Here is a 21,078-nt window from a genome sequence, read left to right as displayed (position 1 = left end):
TCACAGTGTTGGTGAGGTTGGTCAGCAATGGGACAACATTGAAGTCTGTCATTACAGCCAGATTCTTCTGGTCTTTGGCAATAATGGCAATAGCAGCACATACTGCGGCCAGAACATCACGATCATTAGAAGTCAGGAGGTGAACAATGAGGCGCAGACCTCCAAGGAAGGAACACACCATCTCACCTGCGTCCTGCATTCAGTGACATCTATACAAGGTCATTCCAGTGTTGTGAAATGTTTTCTACTTCTTTTAAAGCATTCCCCTCTCAAGGTTTATGAATGGTGTTTAGTTAGTATGGTTTTTTTTGGTTTTAAAGCGGGGGGTTCGTAATTTTTTACCAAGAGATCATTTTTCCAGGAAGGCAACTTTAATCAAAGCAGAAGCTAGATGTCCTGTAATATGTGACGAGTAATCAATGCTGAAATCAACAGAGCAAGCTTTACACTCTTTGTTAGAGATATCTTAAAATTCTACTTTTGTTTGCATTTGCACCAAACACCCCATTTTATATAACATGGTTTGAACATAAGAGTAAGGTGCTGCTAAACTTTACATGTCAAACTTCAAAATTTTGATAAGACAAATGGCAGTGTCATTAAACAATGCCATTAATTTGAATATCATAAGACAAATGGTGTTTGGATGAATAGAAGCAATGCATTCAGCTTAATGGCTCACTTTACATTTGCTCCAATGACTGAATAACATATGCCGTGTAGTCCACTGCATGGCTTTTGGCTGGGTGTGACTTAACAGCATTCGAGTTAGTTACACTGAGTAGCAACCGCCTGTTTCCACGCAGCTGTATAGCACCTGCGTGTTCTCTATGACAAGGGTTTTCAACATTTCTGTACTTGCAGAAACCTTAACACAGACACCAAAACTAGGGATACCCAGAACAATTGAACCTTGATATCTTCTGGAAACAATGGTTAATATAATTAGATGTAAAATTAACTAAGGTGAAAGAAACTTCATTATTCTGGTATTGTAAGTTTGGTATTTTTCTTGTTCGTCAATAAGGGACATTCAAAATAAGGGAATTGCGAATCTGTGAACAGCATGGTCCGGCAGTAATACATTTACTCCATCATGGATCCTCGTGAACCATCTTTCTCTTTCTTATTTTAGAGCCTGATAACTCAAATTTCCCATTCTTTAAACAATCCTTGAAATTAATCCATCTTAAGAAGAAAGGCTCCACTCAGGGACATCCCTACTAAAATGGATGGAAAATCAGAAATAAGACCGATATTTTAACCCACTGACCTGAATGTTCTCCAAACAGGGGCAAATTGCCCAAGCTGCAACGGATTTCACCTCTGGATTTGGGTTTTTGAGTAAAGACCAGAGGAAGCGGATACCATCTAAATGATTAATAATTCTGCAAAAAAAAAAGACAATTTATATGATACAAAGAAACATATAAACATGAAGGGGCTGTTTGACTAGTCATTTTCTTACGCTATTAACATAATCTATTCATTTACTTAGCTTCTATATACAAACTCCATTTATATCATACTGAATCCAACTAAAATCCTCATCCCATGCATACATTCAGACATTTCTAAATTAACCTCTGGGAAGGAATTAAAACATCACTGGCATAGAAAATGACCCTCCCCAACCTTTTATGACAAATGAAAGCGCACAGTTTTCTTAACGCTTTGACCAAAGTAAATGAGACAAGTAAACCAGAAATAATTTTTGTAACTGACTCAGATTCCCCACTTCCCACACTACTTAGGTATAAACAAGTGCGACTCTGGTGTGACGAAATGGGATGTGTTGGTGAATTATCAGAATATCGACTGTGAAAAGGAGTCGTGATGGTGGGAGTTACTCATCACGGGATGTGTTAATGTTTGAATTTTGAGTTGAAAATGAATAAGATAAGACAGAAAGCACCAGGGAATGGATCCAAATTATGGTTGGTGTGCGGTACAGTACTAAGATATAAAAAAGGATTCATTTATATGACCACATTTCCTTCAAAATACAATACGAGTACATAATTTGACGATAAGCAGAGTAATTTCAGGCCTTGATACACAATTCGACACGGAAAGGAAGGAGATATATAATGAGGCTCATTTCATCAATAAGGGTGGATAATTTTTGAACCAACAAATTCTGAAAACAGCATCGAATATATTTTACTGGGGAAACATAACATGCCTCTAGTTTTTGTTTTTTTTCCTGGAGAGTGGACACGTGTTTTTAGCCTCATAGACTATTGGTGTGTATGCAGTGTATGTCTCAGTATGTGTTAAATATCTGCATTAAATGCAGTGAAACATTAAGGTGTGCTTTTATCTATCATCATCATTTAATAAAATACAACACTTGATTCATTATCTCATTGTAAAGCAATAGCGTATCAATACTGTACGACATTTGTGCATAGCATCAAAAATCATTTTCAACAGAACTAAATACAAGTGAGGGAATTATAATTTACAAGATGACCCGTGAACCCGTTGGGTTCCCGTTGTGACAGCAGTTGATAAAAAAAATCATTTCCAAAAAAAAAGAGAAGATAGCTCCAGCGAACTATACCACTGAGGATGTTTGCATTGATCAAATTCTCCCGAAGAGTACTTGACTGAATCGCGAATTGATTTTTAAATAATTTTTTCGTTGCCCGATTTTAACGAAACTTGATACTGCATACCGCAGGAGAATGGTGAGTAAGGTGGGCCGAAATTTTTTGCGCTATCGTGTACCGTTTTGGCTGTGTTTCGGGAACATACATACATACATATATACAAGATGAGAGTTTTAGTAATATATAGATAACTGAAAATGTAGAAAACAACTTTTTCCTCTCTCGTTCTCCCATTGTAATGGATTGGCTGCTCTTTTGGGGAATGTGTGTTGGAAATTGACCCCCTCCCCCCTCCCTCCTTCCCCCCTTTCCTCCTCCTCCCAACCACCCCTTCCTCCCAACTGGTGAAATGCAACGCATTAAATAGTCCCTTCCTTTCCAAATGCAGTCTTATACGTTTTGTGCGGAAATTCCATTGTTTAGCAGCGTTATGCACTGTCTTGTATTTTAAGGTTTGATCGTCATAAAAACGAATATTTTGTGTCGCCACCATTTGGTCTCCATGATATTATTTTCTTAAATGTTCCAAATTAATTTCTTTATTCCCCCCAGTCAAAATATTCTCAAAATTTTAAATGAGTTTTTATGACCACCGATCCTTAAAGTGGCCAGGAATCAAGACTGCCATGGGATGTGGAAGACGTTTCGGTTTGACTTCATGGGATGAAGCTGATGTCTCCTCTACAATCACAATGACATATTATGACATCTTTCAATGTATCTTTGAAAGATATAAGATATTGATTTGTTTGTAGATGGGAAAGCAGTCTCTTTCGAAAGCATCAGTAAGAGCCATGCTCTTACTCTCCCAAAATATAAATTAAATTGGCAAGATTAAATAAACTGGAATGCAAATGTTAAAATAAAGTATGCATTATTTGAATGTCAACAAGACAGATAGATTGGGTGAATGTAGATATGAGCCAGCTTTGATTGTCTGAATAGCCTTTTTCAATGTCTGTTTTCTTGTAGAGAAAGGTAGTTATAAAAAGAGAGGTGAATGTAAAAATAAATAAATTGGTATTGCTGAAAACTCACTCCATGCTTTCATGGTCCAGAGCACACGCGCCCACAGCATTTGATGCATTTATTAGCAAAGCTTGGTTGGTGCCAGTGAGTAGTGAGACAAGTTGTGGGATCCCACCACACTTTCGAATTATGATACGGCACTCGGGAACCTTGGCACACTCTCCGAGTGCCCCAACCACATTCACTTGTATCTCCTCGGGTTGATCGTTGAGCAGTGACACTAAAGTTTCGACAGCCTTCAGGTCCCGAAATCTGCATATTACATCAAAACAGGCACCACCAAGTATTTGTTATGATACAAAATTTCTCCACGATCATTATAATAAAAAAGGATGACCCGTAAGAATGCCGTCCTCACATCCAATTATCAGACCAGCTTTCTCATGCATTCATTCTGACTGGTTTGCTGAGCACTTGGGCACCCTATTGACTGTAAGTGCACATTTCTGAAGATATTTGCATGGATTTGAATATACATTGATTTAATGAGTACAATGACCTTTCCTCAATATTTACATCCTTGTAATCTCAGCCCTAATGTTGAGAGGTTACGTGGTCTCTATCTAGTCTCGTATTGAAGATGGACAACAGTCATCAACACAAAATTGCCCAGTTTGGAATACATCACATTCTACTTAACTTTGGAATCAATAAATAAATTAAGGCAATTAAGTAATCAACTCAAAATTATCAAATTTTTATTTTTGCAAATCGTAAATCCAACAATGGTGGGATATAGTTGACTGTCATATAATTTGAAAAGACAGTTTCGGAGACCTTTTGAAATTGCAAAAAATTGAGAATAATTTGATGATGATGATGATGATGATGATGATGATGATGATGATGATTGATGATGATAATGATGCTGAAACCCGAATCCTATCCAGGTTCCTCCTGATGACTATATCTTTGCTCTTTACTTCGTCAGGTTTCTTCTTGGTCTTCTGTTTCATTGTTGTTTTCTTTGCAGTCTGTGGCTGCTGGTTGCATCATTTTTTTTCTGGAAGCACAGATGTGCTGCTGATGCAGTGCCCCTGTTACCAGTAAGCTAGTACTAAATTTGCCAACCTTGGAAGGATGACAGGCTGAGTCAACCCACCTGGTGCTATTTCAATGGAAAAAAAGGGCTTGAACTCAAGACCCTAATATCTTTAGTCAGCCACCTTAACCATTAAGCCAATTGCATCAAATCGGACTTTTTCCAAATTTATTCACACATCGTAACCCATAACTTCCAAGTTAAAAAACAAACTTCTACCAATTTTAGAAAATTAATAAAAATACAAAACTAGAATATCTTGGTTGCATAAGTGTCCAACCCCCTTATAATAACAATTGTTAGTTAGCTCAGGTGTAACCAATCAACTTCAAAATCACACACCAAGTTAATTGGTCTCCATCTGTGTTAAATTCTAGTGATTCTGATTATTTCAGAATAAAATCAGCTGTTCCTGCAGGTTTCCTCTGCTGGGTAGTGCATTTCACAGCAAAAACTCAACCATGAGCACAAAGGAGCTTTCAAAAGACCTCCAGGATAAGGTTGTGGAAAGGCACAGAACAGAGGGTGGGTATAAACATATTTAAAAGGCCTTGAATATTCCTTGGAGCAGAGTCAAGACAATCATTAGAAGTGGAAGGCGTATGGTATCACCAAGACCCTGCCTAGATCAAGCCGTCCCTCCAAACTGGATAACCAAGTGAGGAGGAAAGTGATCAGAGAGGCCACCAAGAGGTTTATGGCAACTTTGAAAGAGATACAGGCCTTTATGACAAAGACTGGTCACTGTCTGCATGTGACAACAATATCCCAAGCACTCCACAAGTCTGGCCTGTACGGTAGGGTGGCAAAAAGGAAGCCATTACTCAAAAAAGCCCACCTTGAGTCCCGTTTGAGGTAGGCAAAAAGTAAAATAAACACTCCAGAGATTCTGAAGCCATGTGGCAAAACGTTTTGTGGTATGACGAAACCAAGATGGAACTTTTTGACTGAAATACAAAACATTACTTTTGGCGCAAACCCAACACAGCACATCATCCAAAGAACACCATCCCTACTCTGAAGCATGATGGTAGCAGCATTACATTATTGGGTTGTTTCTCATCAGCAGGGACTGGGGCAATTGTCAAGATAGAAGGGAAAATGGATGGAGCAAAATACAGATAAATCCTAGAGGAAAAAAAACTTGCTGCCCTCTGCAAGATAGCTGAAATTGGGACAGAAGTACACCTTTCAGCGTGACAACGACCCGAAGCACACAGCCAAAGCTACACTGGAGTGGCTGAGGAACAAAAAGATAAATGTCCTTGAGTGGCCCAGACAGAGCCCCGACCTAAATCCAATCGAAAATCTGTGAGTGAGGACATCCTCCACAGAGCTCAGAGAGAAAAACACAACCTTTAGGTGAACTTTTCTGACATCATCTTCAACCAGGCCCTTATCTTCATTGAAGATAAAATTCTCTCCATTTGTGGGAAACACCTCATGTCTACAGGACTACCATCACCCTCCAGGAACAACCAGCATGCCCTTGCCCAACACATCCAATGCGAAATTTCCTCTGAAGTTTTGGAACTTCTTCACTTTATTGAAGAAAATGAGCCAAAGCTGATGTGACAAAGCTGATACAAAGTTGAAAGCAAAGCTGATGTAATCTAGCTATGACAGAGAGAAGCCTAAACCAAAATCTTGGAAGACATTGAGTCTAAAAATGGAGGCATATTTTTCCTGGATGCACCGAGCGGCACTGGGAAAACATTTGTTCTCAACTTGCTCCTGGCTAAGGTTCATTCATCAGAGGGAATATATTGTTCAGAGGGAAAATATTGCTCATCAGGGATTGCAGCTACTCTTTCCTCCTGGAGGAAGAACTGTTCATTCCACATTCAAGCTTCCATTGGATCTATCCTGACAAGAGTCCCCTGTTTGCAACATTTCAAAGGGGACTGCCCTTGTACAAGTCCTTGTTGATTGTGAATCAATTGTGTGGGATGAATGCACCATGTTCCACAAGAGAGAATTTGAGGCTGTCAACACAACTTTGCAGGACCTTCGGGGCAATGCTAGGTTTATGGGTGGTGTAACTTTCCTCATGGCTGATGACTAACGACAGACTTTACCTGTTGTACCTTGAGGAACCAAAGCTGATGAGTTGAATGCCTGCATCAAGTCATCATTCCTTTGGAGACATGTTTTCAAACTGAAGCTAACTACAAACATGCAAGTGCATCACCACTGTGACCAGGAGGCAGGAAACCTTCCTGTCCCTCTTCTTGACTTTGGAAATGAAAATATTCTTGCTGAAGGCTCAGATGGACTTATCACCATGTCTAAAGGCATCCTTTCCACTTCAGGAGAGGAACTGGAGCAAAGGGTGCTCCCAAATATGCAACAACGTTTTCAAGACATTAGCTGGTGATGGGAGAGGGCTATTTTGTCTCCCAAACATGATTCTGTTGACATGATAAATTTGAGGTTGTTGCAGAAATTACCAGAAAGAACAAGTCCTACAAATCCATTGAATTAGTGTTTGACCCTGATCAAGTTGTTCACTATCCAGATGAATTCCTGAATTCCTTGCAGCTCCCAGGTCTTCAACCACACAACTTGGTACTCAAAATTGGAGCACCTCTCATGCTTTTGAGAACCTTGGAGAACCTTTTGAGAACCACCAAAGCTTTGCAATGGCACAAAATTAATTGTGAAGTAATTACTTCCTCATGTCATCAAAGCTACAATCATTACAGACAATTTCAAAAATGAAGATGTATTTCTGCCTGGGATACCTATCACCCCAACTGACACAGCCTTTGAATTCAAGAGACTTCAATTCCCCCTCCAATTCAGCTGTGCAATATCCATTAACAAGGCTCAAGGACAATCTTTACAGGTGGTTGGACTAAATTTGACAACTCCTTGCTTTTCTCATGGGAAGCTTCATGTTGGATGCTCTCGTGTAGGCAATGAAAAACATTTACATAACTTTGCACCAGAAGGCAAGACATTATTTACAAAGAGGCTCATTGGTGTAGTTATTTCATTTTTAGTATTAGTGTTTGAGTATTTATGTGTTATGCTACGTTTTTAGGAAAATATATGTTTTGAAATAAATGTTTTTGTGCTCATTTCCTTTTCATTGTCAATTCTCAATTTCTCCCCTGAGCCTCGCTGGGTACCCCTGCAATTATACAATAATGGGCGTGTTGGAAGTGCAAAGATATTGGTGAAAATGGACTAATGGACACAAAATAAGTGAAATACTGGTCACTATTGTGTCTATTCACTCAGCATGCAAAGAGCCACAATGGTCACCTCTAAAAACCTATGGGTGCACGAGTTGTATGTGCTGAACTCTTATTGCATGAAGAAATTGTTACATGGAAACTTGCAATAAGGTGTTCTGCAAATCCCTCGTGCCAAAAAGGTACTTGGAATAAACGCTGGAGCACTCCTTCAAGAATTACATGATCAATTGTACATGTTCGTTGTTTTCAATGATGGAGAGTATCGAAGCTCTGCATTGACTCTTGCCAATTAATTGTACAGGAAAATAGGATCAGTGAATGGATGTGGGTGTTAATTGCAATATGCTACACAGTAGAAGTAATAGCTCTAATGAAAAAAAAAACCCCGAACCCATTTAAAATTGTTGGTATTCAAATTGGTAGTACGTACAGTACATGGATGGAAGGAATGGTCGAAATAGGACTTCAATTTACTGTATTTCATTTGGTGATAATTCATATTATCAAGAGACCACTTGTATAAACTAGATGGTATTCATAGAATACATACCCTGGGCAGTCTTGAGAAGGACTTGGTGCGAGCCAACTCTTTTGTTTTTTTTTGGTTTTTTTCCTTTCCTTTGATCCAATATGGCTGCCAGACCACGTGACCAATGACGTCATAATTATCAAACCACATTACTCATGGGTAGCTGATCAATTAGTTAAATTTTGCTTTGGAATGGAAAATTTCAGTTCAGTAGTTTCTCCTATTAAGATTTTCAAAGATTTTTCCCTTTGATCCAATATGGCTGCCAGACCACATGACACATGATGGTCATTTTTATGAAAATCCTGTTCAAATTTCAAGTCAATCAGATGAAAATTGAGGATTTCAGAAATTTGTCTGTTGTTGACCTTTTAGCTTATGTTGACCTCAAAAATAATTGGGGGTTCAATTCAGTGATGTGATATGAAAATCCTGTTCAAATTTCAAGTCAATCTGATTAAAATTGATACTTTTACAATTTACGGCCTAAGTTGACCGAAAAAATAATTGGTAGTTGAATTCAATGACCAAATGTGCAAATCCTCTTCAAATTTCAAGTCAATCAGATGAAAATTGACAATTTTAGAAATTAGGTCTATGTCGACCTTTTGGCATATGTTGAGCTCAAAAATAGTTGGTGGTCGAATTTAGTGACCTGATATGGAAATCCTGTTCATACCTCACAGCTGAATGGTTTTCGATGTACACTCTTAACAAAATGCAGACACGTATGATGTACGACATACGTATGTACGCCACCAATCGCTTAACCCTGCTTTTTGCTTCGCGAGTGCAGGGTAACAATTGGCAATGACATTTTAACAACTTGACAGACCCAGCTTCAAATGCATCATTTTCTGACAAAAACAAAACAAAACAGAAAAGGTACTCCAATTCTGATGAAAACTTTCACAGATTTTTCACTCAATCACTGGTGACAACCACATGACATGAGTAAACAAAAGTATTTTAACAATGTAAAAGATAAATAAATTGATCTGACAAGTTCATGGCTTCTTGGATGCTTTGATACTGCTGTCTTAAGGGCTATCGACAAAGTACTGTTGCAAAACATGTGAGAATTCCACTACCAAATAATTAATTCCCCTCCTTTCTCTTACATATAATCCTATTCCTCCAAACCTCTTTCCCCAATTATTCACTCCCTTACCCTCTTGTATTGTCCCATCTTTCCTTCTTTTTCTATTTTAGTTAGTTTACCCAATCCATCCCCCTCCCCCCAACTCCTCCTCCCCACCAACATATTATGTAGATGACGTTTTACCAATGTGCATGCTTTCATGTGTTATCAATAAGTTATATATCTACTACCATTTATCCTTTGACGGAATAAAATAGTTTTACCTATTTGCGTTCTCCTGGCTTAAAGAACACTTCCATATGGCACCAGTTGCAGCAGTGAGCAGTTCAGTGCAGTCTGTGTTGTTTAATAGACTTGCCAAGGGGTCAAGTCCTTTGCACGCCCTTACAATGTCCCTCGTCTCAGCATCTTCTGCACACTGGTAATTAAAGAAAGGCATGAACATCCACCAAGAGTCAATATTATTGATGACTTTTGTGGAAGTGATCAAAAACAAAAACTGCGGTGATTAACACAATAAAGAAGAACAATACATTTCTAAAATGAGAAGTGTGTGTGTGTGTGTGTGTGTGTGTGTGTGTGTGTGTGTGTGTGTGTGTGTGTGTGTGTGTGTGTGTGTGTGCGTGCGTGCGTGTGTGTGTGTGTGTCCATCATGCTCTATTTGAAAGGGTTCCTGCTGTCGTAGAATAATAAAACTGGTACTATTGGAAAGCTAATAATCAATTGACTTGGAACAAAAATTAGTGTCCGTTTAATCGTAAAAATTGTATCCATGTCCGAAGGAAGCTGTTCCATTTGGCATTTTAAAATATGAAATAGGCAAAGCCGAGAAACTAATCAAACTCATTGGAATTACCCTTTAGAACCCTCTAGAATTACACTTTATTGCCCTTTAGAATTAAACACGGTGATTAGAAAGGTTCTTCTTCTAAATTTTTTTATGGATGGATAGATGGACAGATGGATGGACGGATGGATGGACGGATGGAAGGAAGGACGTAGCCAAATATGGACGTGGCTTCACTACTTTAAAATGCTCATTTAAAAAGCCTATCTTTCCAGGAGGGGAGAGGAAGAAGCAGGACTTGTGGTTTAATGTAGTGCTTCCAGCAGTATGACAGCAGGAACCCTTTAGAATAAAGTGTGACGGACACGGAATGAGAACATATTTAAATATAATAATACTTCTTGAAGCAATAGAAAAATATATATGAGAACACAGGAAAGGAAACACACCGAAAACAACAAACACAACAACGACGACGTCTACAAAACCATCATCTATGCGTTATAAAAGATCCTTTTCACATGTTTCACTTCATTTTACATTCTCATTGAGAAACAGAGACACACAATATGGTTGTGAAGTGCAACAGGCTGTCTTTTGATTAAACCCGTCAGCAAAGCAACAGGCACAACTAGTATAAGTGTACAACAAAGGAAAGTGGTCGGGGCCTCACCTTAAAGATTGCACTGGCACAGAGTTTCTGCAGCTCTGACTTATTGCTTCTTAGGTACTGAACAAGATCTGGTATCATTCCCTCCAGTTTGATTGCCATCCGGCAGCACTTCTACATTAATGACAATGACAATATCAATTATTGTAATAAGAACTTGAGAGTTCATAGAACACATTACCTCACACAGTGCTAAAGTATATAATTCTATTGAAATAAAATACTGTCATGATATGAAAGTCATTAATAAGCTGGTGTTGGCTTCGCGGTTAAGGTGGTGGCTTGAGATTCTAGGGTGCTGAGTTCAAGCTCTGTTGGCTGCTGAATTAACACCAGGGGGTTGACTCAGCCTGTCATTCTTCTGAGGTCGGCAAAATGAGTACCACTGTCGCAGCCAAAAGGCTGCACATGAAGGAAAGGGGTATTGACAGATTTATTAAATCTGGTATTGGTGTGGCTCAGGCATGATGGGCTGAATGGCCTCCTCCTGTGCATAATTTCCTTCTAATCCTTGTAATGATTTTAAAGGTAGTCTAAAAAAAATCTGGAAGTTTAGCACCATTGAAGCAATCTTATACACCACCTTATTTAATATGTCCATGTATTGCAAAACTTGAGTTTTTGGAAGTGTTAGGAAGGTGATTTGTGTTCTACAGTGTTCAAGTATATAATTCCATTGAAATAAAATCATGATTTTAAAAGTCATATTAAAAAATGAATTCCTGAAGTTTACTGCCATTGACGCAGTGGCTATTACACCACCTTATCTAACACGTTACATCTGTTATTCATGTCTGTTGTTTGTGTCCTTTATGACGTCCTTAAAAACAGTAAGGGTCCTCTTTGGAATGATTTGCAATTTTGTTTAACTGCCAGGCAGACAGACAGTGGAAAACAATTACTGTATCTCACTCCTCTCTGTGCATGTGCAATCTGGACAAATTCAGAGCCAATATACTACTAAACTACAGGTTTGTTTTCCGATTCATGTTCAAAATATAGTATAACATTCAATTGAAATAAGTTGTTTCTCGATCAAACTGACGTTTGTGGACGACTGGATGGACGGACAGAAATGAACCGATTGCTTAACCCCACTTTTAGCTTCACGCACACAGGGTAATAACATATGTTTATGTTTTTTCTAGTTTTGATTTGTACCAGAAATGGATCTGGTGTCATGTTAGCATGGGAATCTTCACAGATGACATTATATTCAAAAGAGCTGGACAGATTGGAAATCTAAAAGGAAGGTTCAATGGAATGCATAAGCTGAGGGCAGCTTTACTGGAATGGAGAATCCATCCATAGGGACCATCCTCTATGCAGGGCATTGCTGCTGCCGAGAGCACTCTCCTTGGCTATAATTGGGCACAACCATTGCGGGGTCACCACTCCAACACAGGGTACCAGTAAGCTGGTACTCATTATGCCAACCTCAGAAGGATGACAGGCAGAATCAACCCCACCTGGTATTAATTCAACAGCCGAGCAGGATTTGAACTCAGGATCCGAGGATCCCAAACCCACCACCCTAACCATTAAGGCAACACCAGGCATGGATAGAGAACGAGTTATAATAAAATGGCCAAGATTGACACTACACAAACACTTTTAAGAAAATGGCAGGAACGAGTCACACAGACAAGTGCAAGTTCTGCAAGGTTGAAACAGAAAGCACGAGCCACCTTAATCTCAAATTAACAATGTAAAACACAGAGCTTGAAAGTTACGATTGTGAGCTACTCGGGTGTTTTCGTGAGATAGTTATGAAATTTCAAGTTACATGATTACGTACTTTCATAATTTTCGTGACCAATTCTTTAAGTTTTCAGGGAAAGAGCTTTTTGTTTCTTTAAGCTTTTGCTTGTTTGTGCAAGAGATTATGAATCATGTTCATTGAAATGACAGCTCGTGAACTGGAAAAATAAGATTTTAATTAAAACTAGTTGGACTATTAAAGAAATTCCATTTGCGGTATTGTATTGTCTCATGTTAATATCATGTCTGGTGATGTTTAGCCTTTGTATTACATGGCTGGTCATGTAAAATAACCTCTAAAGATGAAGGTAAATGTTTGACCAATAGACAAACTATATATTCTTTATAAAGGTATAGAAAACCATATTGAGTAACCTTTGGAAACAATTCTGGTTATGAACAAGCCATTTGGAGAGGTTCTTGAATGAACGGTCAGTAAGTGGGTCAGTGTATTGTGATGTCCACGGGACTTGAACAGTCCCGCCAACGTAGAATGAGCCGAAACGATGGAGGCGGTTTATTTTTATAACCCAGAGATGGCGGTTCTAATCGCTCTATCGCAAACGGGACGAGGAAGGTGGCACGAGTCGCTTTTCACTGAGTTGATGATGTTTATTTGTTTTTATTATTAACCAGAAATAACAAGACTCGGCAAGAAGAGGGATCCGGGGCGATTCGACGGGATGGTGTGGGATCGGGCGTGGGGAAAACACAGACAATTCCAATGAATATACAATTCTCAAACCCTCTAAGGCACCAAGTACACACACACACACACACACACACACACACACACACACACACACACACACACACACACACACACACACACACACACACACACACCGACCTATGAAAGGGCATCTCGGATAGACCTGGCGGTTCAGCAGGAGGATTCACCCTCTCCGAGTCTAAAAGTCTATTGGAGGGTCCCTCCATCGCCGGTTACCGGCAATATCGTTGCATGTGTCCTCTTCGCCCGCACCGGAAACAACTCCCCATAAAAGGCCCCCGTGAGTATCGGTGAAATGTCTCTTCCGGTTCCGGACCCCCTCGGCCATAATCGAATTGCTCTATTGGCTGGGCTGGACCCCGCCGCTTTGGCGCACTAACTACCGGATTACCCTTTATCAAACTTGACAGTTTCTGGCAAATTTCCTGAAACATTTGGGTAATGCCGATTTCTCCCAGCCCCCCTCCCTGATCCTGAATCTCTGCCTGTCGGATCGTCACCGATGGCCTCTCGGGCACCCGACCCAGCCGACTCCACGAGGCCAGCCTGGCTGCGCACTCGGCCGCTCGGTGCACGGTGGGTGGATCCTGTAGCTCCACTAGCGCTCGGACCTCAGGGTCAGGAAGAGCAGCTAAAAATTTCTCGAGTGCCAGTCTGTCCCATGCCTCCACTGTAAGGTCCCGATACGCGATCCTGACTGATTGGTAAATGTCCTGTGCCAGCTCCTGCACTGTCTCACCCGGCTTTAATCTGCGGTGCTGATGCTGGGCCCGCACCAGATCACAGTTTGCCGCGAACCCAAACCGACGGCTCAACGCCTCGCAAATGTGGGAGCTGGTCAACATCCCCTCCGCGATCACGTTTAACACATCTGCGGCTGGTCCCCGCAACGTTGCCATCAAATTCCCTGTACGTTCCTGCTCATTCCACCCGTTTAGTCGGGAAATGCACTCAAATTGCGTCAGAAAAGCTTCAACGCTCCCTGACCCGTCGAAATTTACCAGGGGGATCACTTTTACGGTGGCCCGCTTCTCAGTTTCTCCCTTGTCCGAATCCAGCCCAGGGATCAAACACCCTTGTGGCTGCGTATCCAATTTCGGAGCTCACTGTGGCCAAAGATATTTTGTGGTGAGGGTCTCATGGGTCAATTTTGCCTCCTGTTCCAAACGTTGAATGGACCGATTCACCTCTTCCCGCAGGATCTTCTGGGCCCGCACAACCTCCTCCAAGGCTCCGTCGCGAGTTTGTAGCTGCTCCTCAACCAACCCGGACACTCTACTTACAAAAGACGGCTCTACCAGGCCTATATCCAAGACTTCATCTTGGCTCATAATTTTATCTTGTTCGTCCAAACGAGCCTCCAATCCTTTTACCTCCTCCGCCAAATTCATCCCTTGCTTCCTCAGCTCTCCCCACTCTTCAACTTGCAGCTGCATACGAGCATCCACACAGGCACGATGACGTTCCAGGCTTTCATCCACTTTATCAACCCGAATGTTCGTTGCATCAATTTTATCTACCAATTTTTTTCGTATATTTTCCCCCTCCAATGTAATTTCTACCTTTGTTTCCTCCAATCTATCCTCGAATTTACTTTGTATTTCTCCCAATTTAACATCCACACACTCCTGCATTTCAGTTTTCATTTTCTCCATCTTTTCCCCCAATTCATCCCTCATTAAATCAATCCGTGCACCCAACTGTTCCCCCATTACCCCCAATCGATCCGCCATATCTGCCCCGTGCCCTCATTTTTGCCCTCTGTGTCAAGAATTGATTTTCCATTTGTGCCGTCATTTCTGCCCCCTGTGCCGTCATTTCTGCCCTCTGTGTCACAAATTGATTTTCCATTTGTGCCGTCATTTCTGCCCTCTGTGTCACGAATTGATTTGCCATTTGTACCGTCATGTCCGCTATTAAACGTTCCAACAGTGTCTGGATCGTCATCGCACCGGTTTCCGGCGCTGCCGGCCCCATTACGGGCAATGAAGCACGGTCCACGCTCGGAATGGGGGAGGTTCCAACCCTACTCCCGTCTCTCCCTTCTTCCCCCGACTCGCTGCCAGACACGTGGCCTTCCTCCTCAAACATCTGCACATCCGCCATGGTGCAGAAGTCCCGTTTGCCGCCAATTAATTTAAATTTGAAAAATCCCGCCAAAATTTTCCCGCGCTCGCGCGCTTTTCTGTAATAATTTTATATTCCAATTCGTGGCGAGATTTTAATCTTGGTATATTCTCCCGATACCAAATATAATTTAGAGGGGTTCGAACATCCAACACCCTGACACCAATGTGACGTCCACGGGACTTGAACAGTCCCGCCAACATAGAATGAGCCGAAACGATGGAGGCGGTTTATTTTTATAACCCAAAGATGGCGGTTCTAATCGCTCTACCGCAAACGGGACGAGGAAGGTGGCACGAGTCGCTTTTCACTGAGTTGATGATGTTTATTTGTTTTTATTATTAACCAGAAATAACAAGACTCGGCAAGAAGAGGGATCCGGGGCGATTCGACGGGATGGTGTGGGATCGGGCGTGGGGAAAACACAGACAATTCCAATGAATATACAATTCTCAAACCCTCTAAGGCACCAAGTACACACACACACACACACACACACACACACACACACACACACACACACACACACACACACACACACACACACACACACACACACACACAAAACGTAGCTACTTCTGGTGGTCAGGCTGGACCGTGGTGTGGACGCAACTGTCCCTGGATCGGCGTCGGACGAGCTGGCCTTGCTCTCGTCAGGGGGGCAGGAGAAACCGTGGTGCTGTCGACCTCCTGGTCCTGGCCCAAGTCCGCTCACAGCCACCAGGGAACCAGTTCTGGCGCCAAGTTGCGAGCAGGAGAGGGAGGCAGGTCCGCCCGCCGTTCGACCCCGTACTCCGAGTCAGCAGAACCCCAGAGCCAACCAAGGTGAGGCACGAGGCTCAGCAAGGCTCCAAGACATGATGAAGAACACGATCGAATCAGCACAACAACAAGTACACTTCCCACGCAACAGCCTCCACACCAAAAAAACCACGATATTTTTGTCCCGATCTTCTTCCTCTTCCTTTTCGACCCCGAACAGAACCTTTTTTACCCTCCTGTCCTCGTCACTTCCAATCGAGCCGTTTTATTGGCCCACCGCCGTCACCTTCCGCCAATCGTGATCACGGGGCGGAGCGATCCGCAGCCCTGTCCTGTGACGTCACGGCCAGCCTCCAGGGACTACTAAAAGGGGTTTACGCAGACACACTTACCCTATCCCGTGTCCCTATCTAATTACGTGACAATTATCATTTCCCCCTTGAAGAAATGAACATTTACTAGACAACTTATCACCACTGAATTGCTACTTATTACATCGAGATCCTGGTAAACTCGAACAGCATGGCATACCTATTTAAACATCCTAATTACCCTTTGAATGCATACCCCCCCCTCAAACGTAACAGTATGTATCTGTTTCAATGCAACATATTGGAATAAAAAGATGCAAGCTCTTGCATGAGCCTTGTGATTGTGTAATGGGGTTTCTATCCCTGTGTGATAGTGTTTTTTTTAAATTGCAGTATAAACTGAAGGAATTCTATGATATATTTTTACTTCACTGGTATTTGTTCACAAGCTTCATTTTATTTTTAGACTACACTCTAACGGGTTTTTTGTACTAGTTTCATTTGGAACATTTTGACCTGCTGATAAAGCCATTAAATATTTTAATGCTCTGCTGCTCTTACGATCCTCTTTCTGCTCTGTTCAACCTATAATTTGCCCTCGGTCGTCTTCCATATAATTGGACATCAGCCAACATCACTGCATGAGATAAAAGGGCACAAAACAGATCTTACTGACTTCAGTCCCATTGGCTTACTTCCAATTATAAGCAAAGTAATGGAATCCATCATTGCAGTAGATATCAAATCCTTTCCTTTTCCCAAAGGCCTGATCTCAGATGATGATTTTAGTATCAAACCCAGTCACTCTACCCTGGACATGCTGCTGCTGCTGATATCCAACAATGCATGGAGGTGCTGAATCTCAGACAACAGATCAGCACCATCTCTGTGGACATATGTTGAGCATTTAATAGTCTGGCACCCCGCATTGCACTCAAATTTCTCTGCTTATGGTTATGGCATCCAAAGCCACCTTCTCTGATGACTGGTTTACTTTCTCCACTTTCATCGTCAGGTGAGTGACTCTCAATGGGATCCTCTCCTCTCTTCCAGGTTTCACCAGGGCTCTTACTCCTCTCACCCACAATTCTCTCCATGCACTTTGCTCGCAACCCACTTCTGGTTAGCAGGTCGAGACTGTAGTGCCCCAGGGTCGTTTCCCAGTTCTGTTCCAATCTTCATCAATGATCTTTCTGATTCTCCAGAAAACCCTCATCTTTTTGCTGACAACCCCACCCTCTGCGGTAATATCCCTCATCCTGAAATTGACAGGTTGCAGCCTTTTCCTTCTTTGCAAACCATGATGGAATCAGGAGCTGGTCTAACATTTGCAATGCAGTGGCATCCATAAGTATTGGAACAGTGAAGTCAAATTTGTAATTATTGCTATATACTCAAGAAATTTGGATTTTTCAGATCAAAAGATGAATACGAGGCAAGAGGACAGGTCACCTATTATTTATTGGTGTTTTTACACATGTTTTACCATTGTAAAACAATATCACTTTTTATGTTCATTCCCCCCATTTTAGGTAAGCATAAGTATTGGAACAGATCAATTTAAAGTAAATTAAAGTGGCATAATAGTTAGTATTTTGTTGCATATCCCTTGCATGCAATAAATGAATCAAGCCTGTGACCCATCGACATCACTAAACTCTTGGTGTCTTCCTTTGAGATGCTTTACCAAGCCTTTACTGCAGCCATTTTCAGTTGTTCTTTGTTTTGGGGGTTTCTGACTTTACTCTCCTATTCAGCGAGTGATAGGCATGCTCCATTGGATTTAAATCAGGAGATTGATTGATTTAGCCAGTCTAAAACCTTCCACCTTTTTCCCCCTGATGAACTCCTTCGTTGTGTTCGCAGGGTGTTAAGGGTCGTTGTCTTGCTGCACGGTGAAGTGCCGCCCATTGAGTTTGGAGACATTTTCTTATACATAGGCAGACAAAATGTTTCTGTACACTTCCATCATGAGTTACATGATCAATAAAGATGATTGAGCCGGTTCCAGGGGGAGCCACGTAAGCCCAAGCCATGACACTACCTCCACCATGCTTCACAGATGAGGTAGTGTGCTTTGGATCATATGCGGTTCTTTCCTTTCTCCACATTTATGACTTTCCACCACTTTGGTAAAGGTTTATCTTTTTTGGTAAAGGTCTCATCTGTCCATAAAACGTTGTTGCAGAACTCTACTGGCTCACCTTTGTACTTAGCAAATTCTCATTTAGCCTTTCTATTTTTGGTGCCGATGAGAGGTTTGCATCTTGTGTGTAGCCTTTGTAATTCTGCTGTCGAAGTCTTCTGCGAAGTATTCTCCTTTCATGCCAAGTCTTTTCTTGGGAAATATTAACATTAATAACATGCAAGGCCTTCATCTGTAGCTCAATGGAGTACTGCTCTCTACTTCGGGCTGACACACTTGCCTTACACCTTCCACAAAATTATACCGTGGAGACCAACACCCTCAAATTCATTGGAATTTTCCTTGACAAAATTGAACCCGAGTCTTTTATTCTCACATCACAGACTTGGTTTCTCTGTCTTCTACCAACTCCATTCTGGTTGTGTACCATCTGCCCTTTCCATGCACCCCATGCCCCCTTCCCCTCTTTCACAGGCTTCTCCAGTGGGCACTCATTTTGCCAGTAACCCAATTCTGGTGAAACTCCCACAATCTAGGTTCACTGCTCACCCCCACTCATTTGTTCCTCATTTTTAAAAATACATAGTCGAGGCTCATGGAAGAGCTAGCACACTGAATGGATAGGAACTAACAGACAAAATAGGGTGCAAAACATGCATGCATGGGGTGGACAAGATGGATGCATAGGATGCATGGGGTGGACAAGATGGATACAGAAAGAACTCCAAGGTGGGAAAACTGGAAAAAAAAAGGAGGAAAGATTTGCGTGGGGTTAACGAGGGTAGAAAAGATCATGGTTGTGGATTGGGGATGATCTGAGATGATGGTGAACAGCTGTCTTGAAGACCTGGAGGGAAGAATGAGAACTAAGAGGATGTGGAGGTTGATTCCACAGGTGGGGAAACAAAGAGGAACAAATGAGTGGAGGTGAGCAGTGATTCCGAATTTAGGTAATTTCACCAGAAGGGGGTTAATGGTAGACCATATGAGTTTGCAGAAACTTGGGGGGGGGGAACAAAGCACAGAAAGAGCAGAGGGTGCAAGAGCAGAAAAGAGGTGGTAGAAGACAGAGAGACCACCGACCTGTCTGCGATAGCAAAGTGATAAGCCCATAGACTGAGCTTCATCATGGGAGATTCTAATAATCTTAATGGCCTTGGTTTCCAGAGCGGCAATCTGAGGAAGATGTAAGGCAGGGGAGCCAGCCCATAGGGGAGAGCAGTACTCCATCAAGCTGCAGATGAAGGCCTTGTAGGTGGATAGGAGTTCGGGTGTGCCAAGGAAGGACTTTGTATGATAGAGAATGCCCTGTCCATGACTGGCTTTGGATGCCAACTTTGAAATGTGGTTTGCCCAAGAAAGATCATGACTGATCGTGAGACCCAGGAGTTTGAATGACTGAACCACCTCAAGAGGATTGTTAAGGAAGTATATAGGAGGGTTTGCCAGGTGGTCCTTTTAGAGAGAGATAGTGAGAGTGTGAGATTTGTTAGGCTTGAAAAGCATATTCCAAGTGTTTGACCAGCTTGTGATTGTTTTTCAGAAAGAGAGGGAAGAAACTGCAGTGTGAAGGATGAGGGATGTCACAGCAGAGAGTGGAATCATTCGCAAATAGCTAAAGGGGATTTTCCAGAGAGTCAGAGAGATCATTGTTGAAGATCAGGAATCGGACTGGGCCCAGAACACTGCTTTGGGACACTGAGGCCTTGACAAGGAGAGGAAATGAAAGGATTCAATTGAGTGCCACATGTTGGCTAAGGGAGCAGAGGAAATAAACCTGTCGCCTGAAGAACCAACATTCTCAGTCTGTTTAATCTTAATCCTTCCCCTTGGGCTTCAAGATGGCTGTTCACCTCCTTCACAGGTCTTTCAGCCCCCTTCTTGCTATGTTTGAGTTTGAACCCAATTCCTGTGCCCTCCCCCTCCCCTTATTCTCTCATTCTTCCCCTTGCCTATTCTTCTTCCAAGTGTCGTCCTGTTGTGTCCCTCCACCCGACAGTTGATGTGTTTCCCCAATTTCCATGGTGTTCTAGCTGTTGTATTCTGCTTGTCTCTGCGTTCGAGCTTTTTCCCGAACCTCAACTCTGTATGCAAAAACAGCACTGTCCATGACTGATGTTTTTGTGAACTTGTGACAATCCATCTCACCATTGCACTGTTTATTTTTGATGGTGATCAACGGTAATGCTCTGTAGACATCTCTGCTTCAATCGGTGGTTCCTTTTAGTTGAGGTTTCATCTCAACGGAATCAATCCTTCAT

The 21,078-nt window shown here is 41.8% G+C and overlaps 1 protein-coding gene across 8 annotated transcripts in view; it reads right to left on the bottom strand.

Moving 5' to 3' along the window:
• The window catches only part of ODAD2 (outer dynein arm docking complex subunit 2), an 88,767-nt gene that overhangs the window by 4,508 nt on the left and 63,181 nt on the right, over window positions 1-21,078 (bottom strand). For all 8 annotated transcript variants that reach the window (XM_085868714.1, XM_085868725.1, XM_085868703.1 and 5 more), the window contains 5 exons: window positions 10,981-11,091; window positions 9,784-9,938; window positions 3,654-3,896; window positions 1,274-1,388; window positions 5-193 (listed from right to left, as the gene is read on the bottom strand). In XM_085868714.1, coding sequence (XP_085724840.1) covers window positions 5-193; window positions 1,274-1,388; window positions 3,654-3,896; window positions 9,784-9,938; window positions 10,981-11,091 — 813 coding nt within the window. The remainder of the gene's footprint in view (window positions 1-4; window positions 194-1,273; window positions 1,389-3,653; window positions 3,897-9,783; window positions 9,939-10,980; window positions 11,092-21,078) is intronic.

Source organism: Eptatretus burgeri, chromosome 2 (genome assembly GCF_056783735.1).
Source record: "Eptatretus burgeri isolate ZD-2024b chromosome 2, Ebu_testis_v1, whole genome shotgun sequence".
Taxonomy (NCBI): Eukaryota; Metazoa; Chordata; class Myxini; order Myxiniformes; family Myxinidae; genus Eptatretus; species Eptatretus burgeri.
Note: the sequence above shows the minus strand (reverse complement) of the source record. Positions and strands in the feature narration are given on the sequence as shown.